This window comes from Cyprinodon variegatus, unplaced genomic scaffold (assembly GCF_000732505.1).
Source record: "Cyprinodon variegatus isolate N-32 unplaced genomic scaffold, C_variegatus-1.0 Scaffold3, whole genome shotgun sequence".
Classification (NCBI taxonomy): Eukaryota; Metazoa; Chordata; class Actinopteri; order Cyprinodontiformes; family Cyprinodontidae; genus Cyprinodon; species Cyprinodon variegatus.
In genome coordinates, this window is record NW_015150456.1 from 2,291,041 (window position 1) to 2,298,085 (window position 7,045).

The 7,045-nt window shown below is 42.2% G+C and overlaps 2 protein-coding genes across 3 annotated transcripts in view; one reads left to right on the top strand and one right to left on the bottom strand.

Annotated features, from left to right (window-relative positions):
• LOC107082629 (poly [ADP-ribose] polymerase 9-like) overlaps nt 1-3,987 on the bottom strand; it is an 11,313-nt gene extending 7,326 nt beyond the window's left edge. Inside the window, exons 1-4 of the mRNA XM_015371415.1 lie at nt 2,490-3,987; nt 1,211-1,441; nt 909-1,124; nt 624-684 (exon numbers count right to left, since the gene is read on the bottom strand). Of these exons, the coding sequence (XP_015226901.1) occupies nt 624-684; nt 909-1,124; nt 1,211-1,441; nt 2,490-3,383 (1,402 nt within the window). The 5' untranslated portion in view covers nt 3,384-3,987. The remainder of the gene's footprint in view (nt 1-623; nt 685-908; nt 1,125-1,210; nt 1,442-2,489) is intronic.
• LOC107082597 (poly [ADP-ribose] polymerase 14-like) overlaps nt 1-7,045 on the top strand; it is a 54,369-nt gene that overhangs the window by 27,309 nt on the left and 20,015 nt on the right. The gene's annotated exons all lie outside the window — the stretch shown is intronic.

Here is a 7,045-nt window from a genome sequence, read left to right on the forward strand (position 1 = left end):
TTAAGGAGGTATTGTTCACCGGCTGGAGCGGGTAGGTGCTATAGCCGGTGAACAATACCTCCTTAACGAACAATGGAAACCAAGTGGAAACCAAGTCCAGTGGATTTTTTTGAACTTTTATGGAATGACTTAAATACCTTAGCATAAAAACATTTAAAACAAACAACAAAAATCCTGAAACCCCTTCACTTAGGTTACTTTTTGCATTTGTTTTACAATGGCCATCAAAGGCAGCAACCGACTGCAGCTAGGTTAATACAGTGACTGCGAAGCCTTTGGGCACCCCCCAGGACACTGGCTGCATTATGCATAGCTTAGGCTGTCATTGGACATTAGTTCTGGACATACATAGAAAGTTCTGCGTATGCCAGCGTTTTAAGAGGTTCTGGGACGTACGCTGGCTAAAACGCCAAGGAGTAACAGTACAACAATGTATAAACCTTTAAATCCAAAATTAGTCTGAGAGAATGCTATTTCAAAGATGGTACTTTGTGTAAAGTAAGTAGAAAACACAGCTGTTGCAGCTGATATGAAGTCCCTACTGACACATGTAGAAAAACCATCAAGTTCCTAACATTGAAAGATATGAATACACAGATGTTTTACGAGGAAATATTAATTACCTGTTGCCAACATGAAGCTTGATATTTTTTCATGGAGAACATTTATCTTTGCTTCAAATGCCTGTAAAAAAAGTTCCAATAATTTGCTTTTTAAATACTTGCAGTCATACAGTAGATATCCAACTGATGTTGTATGGTTAGTGCAGCTAACCTTTTTAAGCAAAAGACCATCTTTCAACTGATTTATATTTTTTAATCAAACACTTCAGAAATGTTCAGACATGTTTCACACAACAGGATAAAAAACTCATTGTTTCTGTCATTTGAAGTGCTTTACAAAAATACCTCATATGTGTCATTGTCAGATGGATGAATGACAAAGAAAACGTCCAACTTTCTTTGATTCTGTTCTGCAAATTCAGCCACAGCTTTTGACATGATGGAGGCTGATTCCTGTTTACGAAATCCAAGGTTTCCAGTGCCAATGGCAGGAAAGGAGATTGAGTTGTGACAACTTTTTTGTGCATTCAATAAACACTCCCATGTTGCGTCAAAAAGTATCTGTTGTACGGGATTAGACAGACTAGAAGTCAAGCGGCAAATCAGCCTCATTTAGAGTAAAATACGAAAGAATGACAGACTATTACCTGTTCTGCTGTTTCAAACGTTACTTTACAGCTGCCCTTTACAGTGCAAATCGTGTGAAATACCTCTTTGCAGTTCAGCTGATAACCTTTTGTGCAGATGACATTACCTGTCCTTTTCGCTGTAAACATTTCCTTTTGTATCTTAGAGCCAGCTTTTTTCAATATAGCACTGGAAATTTGACCAGTGCTCAGATTTCTATCCTCTGCTGCAGTGTTTACAATCACATCTGTCTAAAGAAACAACAACAAAAAAGGATTTAATTTAATTTTGCTGAAGATAAACTTTAATGCACTTCTTCCTACAATTTTAATTATAATGAGGTTTTCGATCTACCAGTACATGAAACAGATATTTATCCCCCCTTTAAAGCCGGGCATACACTGTGCAATATTTTCAATCATTGCACGCAGCTACAGCTAAAACTGTAAGACGAAACCACAGAGTTTAAAAGTTCACAGCTCACGATGCATGTTCTCACTCTGCGACCTTACGACGGCTGATTGAATTTCTCCTGACCTTACGATTCCTGATCGGGAGGTGGCTGTGAGAGGCTGATCGCCCCTCGTAACCCCCTATACACTACATGACGAACGATCAGGCTGAAAGTCGGTCTGGTTGAAAAATTCTCACACGACTGAAAAATCAGCCGGAAAATGGAAATAAATCATACAGTGTATGCCTGGCTTAATTAGCCTCGTGAGACCATCCTGATCTCGCAAGCTTTCAAGGTTTCACTCGCAGATCAGTCTGGAGACTCTCCGTTAAAGAAAATTTGGAGCCGTTCACCAAACGAACGTCCAATCAGCGTTGGCTTTGAGGCGGGTTGAGGTGTGATGCAACAAGAAGCGCGACAGTTCAGTCTAAAGAACATGGCGGCTTCAGCCGATGAAACTAGCGTTAGCGTGGCTATCGAGCAAGTTTTATCGGAATTACACAGTATTTCTTCACTGAAAAAAGAGCAAAACACTGCTCTGGAGGCTTTTCTCAGAGGAAAAGATGTTTTTGCTCTTCTCCCAACTGGTTTCGGCAAGAGTTTGATCTATCAATTGGCTCCTCTTCGTCGTCGCTCTGTTAGTACGTCATATGCTTCGTTGATCTGATTGGTTTATTTGGCCCGTCTATCACCAACATAGGCCAATCAGCTAACCAGTATTTTTGCCCCTTCCCAAAATTACTTAAACGGAAGGTTTCCAGCTGGAAATACGGAGCAAATCCATCTGGCGGAGTCAGGTTATGGCTTAATGTGAAAGAAAATAAATATGTTGAGTCAGTTCTTACCTTTTGATCTTCAATGAAACCCTTCTTCAGTGTCAGAATGACATTTCCAATCTGGACTGAAGATGGTGGGGTTCTGGCAGCACTTCTGGTATTTTTTGCTGCAGTCTGGCTATAAGACGGATGCTGGTGAGGGTTGAATATCTGATGGCATGCTTTCTCAATTGCTTGCACTGTGGGATCATCGTGGTTCACAAAGAAGATCTCTTGAAGAAACCGTCGATGAGAGGGCAGGTTGTCATAATAGTATTTTACAGTAGACACTATAGTGTGGGCACATTCTGGCAGAGGGTAGTTGAATATTCCAGAGCTTATGGCAGGAATGGCAACATTCACAAGCTTTTTTTCTTCAACTCTGTGGAGAATACTCCAGATGGTTTTCTTCAACAAATGTTTTGCTGCTTCTAGCTCATGAGGGGCAGGACTCATTTCCAGTCTTGGACCAACAGCATGGATGATCTTCTTGTATGGCAGAGACCCTGCATGCAAAGCAACTGCATCCCCTGTTTTTACTTTACCATGCTTTTTAACATACTCATCACTTTCTTTTTGGATTTGAGGGCCACCAGCGCTGGATAGAGCTTGAGCAAGGCCTCCATAATGCCGTAGATCTTCATTAGCTGCATTCACAACAGCCTCAGCTTGGAAGTTGATAAGATCAGCTTTCCAGACAGACACCTTTACACCTGAAGGCATCCTAAATTCAAATCTCTTCTCTGGAGAAATGATTGGTGGTCGTCTCTGGTATGAAGTGCTGCTCCTATTCTCCAGCTCCACACCCTCGATGGTGGCAACACATTCAAATTCACTGTGAAGGACTTCACACAGAGCATCTCCACATTGTTTCACAATGGTAACTGATGCTTCATTAAGGACAATGTCTAGTTTATCTGGCATGATTTCCTACCAATCCTGTGGAAAAGCATAGTATAAAACATCACAAAGATTCAACTTAATGTGATTCCTAAAGGACTGTTTGCAGAAAGAACATGGTATCCCTCATACTCATCGTCCTCTACTTATCAGAGAACGCGTCACCAGGTGAGCAGGCTCAGAAAAGACTCCCAGGCTTCTCTGTCCCCAAACACCTCCTCCAGCTCTGCTGGGGGAAGCCTTTGGTGCCCCAAGGCCAGCCAAGAGATTAAGTCCCTCCAGCATGTCCGGGTTGTCCCTTGAGGAACCTCCCACTAGGATGTGCCAAGCTGGAACTATGGCTTGAAAGAGCTGATACTAATCTCAGCTGCTTTGCACTGGCTGCAAACTGCCACAGTTAATGCTGCTGGTCTTGGCAAGAAGGAGCCAGCAGGACCACGTCCTCTGCAAAAGAGGGGATGAATTCTACTGTTCCACAAACCAGACTCTACTTGTGAAAAGGACCGGTGACGAAATGCAGCCCTGCAGGAGTCGAACATGCTCTGACTTAATGCAGGCAGTGAGGACTAAAGGTCTGGTTATACTCCCGCAGCAGTGTGTCGCAGTGAGCTTGGTGCAGGTATGATGCAGACATTTTTGATTTATGCTCGGTATTGAAGCATGGTCTGCGCTATGTTTATTCCAGGCCACAATGCAAAAGGGGAAAATCACGAACTAGCTGTGGGTCTAGATACGGCCAAGGTGGTGAGGAAATGGGGGCAAGTTTGTCCCACAATGGAGGCAGATGAGGGCAAAAAAAAAGCAGGGATCCGGGTGGAAAAAGGGTCCAAGCATTCTCGCGCACCTTGGTCTTCTAGCTGGTCCAAATTCATGAGTTGTTTTTCACAATTACGGTCATACAAACAAAACAAGCTGGTAAGGTACAAAACAAGATACACATAGTGTAGAGCGTATGTAAATTTGACCAATCAGAGTCCTCCTGTCTGCGGCACTGTTGGCAGTCACCTTCAATTTGGGAGAGGTGAACCAGAGTGTCTGCGGAGGGGGCAAAGATGTCTCTGCGTTCACGGCGACACCTATGGTAGTTTTGAAGTATAAATCAGCCTTAAACTTCTGTTCTGCTTGAGATTGGATGGCCCCTAATGAAGCATGATGGACTCTGTACCTCTGGATTCCTCTCTATAGGGCACCACAATTGACATGGTCGAGTGCCCTTCCAGGTCCATAAAACACACCCTCAAGCATCCTGCTAAAGTGTTGGAGGATCTTACTTTCAGTAACCCTTAATTTGATCTAAAATAGGCTAAATAGAAACAAGTTCCCTACGATCACCATATTCTACTATAATCCATGCTGCTTTTCTGTTGATGCGCATTTCATTTACATACATTCAATAAAATTACAGAAAAAAACATTCACTTTATGTTTTATAATATTCTCTTTCATCAGGAATCCAGTTTGTGTGGTCTGTTGTTTGTGAGAACCAACGAGGACAGGGTGCCACCTTGTGGTGGCACCCTGTCCTCGTTGGTCCTCCCTGCACACCTGCGTCTCGTTGGATCATTATCGGGAGGAGTACTTAAGCAGTGTACTATCACTACCTCGAGGCCTGAGTGTTTGCCAGTTTTGGGTACTCTCGCCAAGCTTTGCTGAGTTTGCTGAGCCTGAGTTTTGCTGAGTTCTAACTGAGTCTTTGTTTCACTGAGCCTAACCTTGTTTTCTTCTTTGCCTTTTTGGCAGGCAGTCATCCTGCAAGCAGGATTTTTGTCCTTCTTCCCCTGGAAGGATTGTTTGAGTCTCACAGTGAGCAGGGGATTAACCTCCACAAGTTCCGTTCAAGTTCTCCTGGATTTCTGACTGACAGTCCTCTCATACTCCTCTTGGTCCAACGAAGGTCTACCTGTCCGCTCTCCGAGTCCCCTCTTACTAGGTTACCCAAACAAACTGGATTCGAAGCAAGAGGAGAACCCTCCCAAACGTGAGTCCCTCACTAGAATTATCCTTACGGCATCCAAGATTCCCACGGGACCTGAACTCACCTCTGTGAATTTCCCTCCTCCCTTCCAGTTCCGGTTCACCAGCCCTCTGAGTACCAGATCCAACCCCACAACCCTTACCACAATAAACCTTTGCAAACCTTTGCCTTGCTCTCTGAGTGGTTCTCTGCATTTTGGGTCAGATTGCAAAATAAATCATGACACTCTTGCCATTTTCCTCATCTTCCTCTCCGTTTTTAGAAGTGATTCTTAAACACCAGCAAACACTTTTTGTCATGTTCACACATTACTTATTAACAATTTAAGTTTCTTTTAAATATATTCTGCATAAATCATAAAATAATACTCTCAGTTAAAAAAGTCTATATAGAGAATCACAGAGCTTACCTTCCTTGGTGCAGAACGTCGGGAGTGGAAAAACTGAAAGTTAAATCTCTGAGTGAGCGCGTGGACCAGTACAAACCAGCTGAACTGCTATTTCAAGTTACATGTCGACTGAAAATTTTTCTTCCTGCTGCACCTTATTCTGCAGCTGTCCCACAAAGCTTGCAGAAGACTTTCAGAATTATGAAATTAGTCTTTCTCTGTCTATCACAAACAAACGGTTTAAGGGAAACAAACTCATTAAGGCTTAAAAGTAAGATAGTGAAGAATTAGTGGGAATCTAACGTCTGATGTTGTTAGGTGGACTATGAGTCCTGCAGCACTAATTCACAGCTGCTCTTCTGCACAGAGGATTATATTGGAGAGCAGCAAACAAACAAACAAAAATAAAATAAAAAAAACTTTGAATCCCTCAAAAAAGGGAAAATTAATATTTATATGCCTTTGGTTTGAACTATAAGTCCAAGCATCACCCTTTACCCTCAGAATCTAGGTCACAAGATCACTGAGTCAGTTCAAAGAAATCTGTAATGAAGAGGTCTTCATTATTAGGGCAATTTTTATGTAAATAACTCGTAGCACTTTAAAGGTACCTTTGTGCTTTATTAAAAAAGCTGCTTAGTTAGCACTATGACACTTTATTTATCATTATGCACTTTAAGCATGGATTTGCACATAAAGAACCATTTGCACACAAGGATTTTAAACTATTGGATATTTATTGAGCATTGTAATAATTAGTATGTAACTTTTTGTTCCAGGCTCTACACAGCTGCTCCCCAATAAGAACTGTGGTGGCTGTCAGTGGAAAAGAGAATTTAGAGCAAGCAAGTTTTACTGTTAGTATGAGATGAGCCAAGACTTTCAGGAATGTGTGTCGAGTAGTGGAGGGCGTGTTTCTGCGAAGCGGGTATTGAGGCTTGCTTCATTTAGGGGAGGGGCCAAAATCGCTGATGTCCAAAGCCTCGCTACCCCGCCATACCACGTGACCACTTCGGGGAATGGTTCAGCTCGCCAACGAACTTCAACAGACATTGAAACAGCCTCAATATTCAGTCAAGATGTGGGACTTTGTCGTAGAGCTGTGGTTATTTTGATAGAGTTAGTTTGATACCGTTTGGACAGATTCTAAGAATAGATCGGTTGTAAAAACAACCAATCTAGTTTATTAAAACAAATTTAGTTGGAGTAAACATTATAATCAGGGGTGGACGTTAAGGATTTTTACCTCTTGCCCTTCGAGCAAGTGACTTTCACATTTCATTTGCCCAGAAACAATTTTTACTTGCCCAGTATAATGTTTGA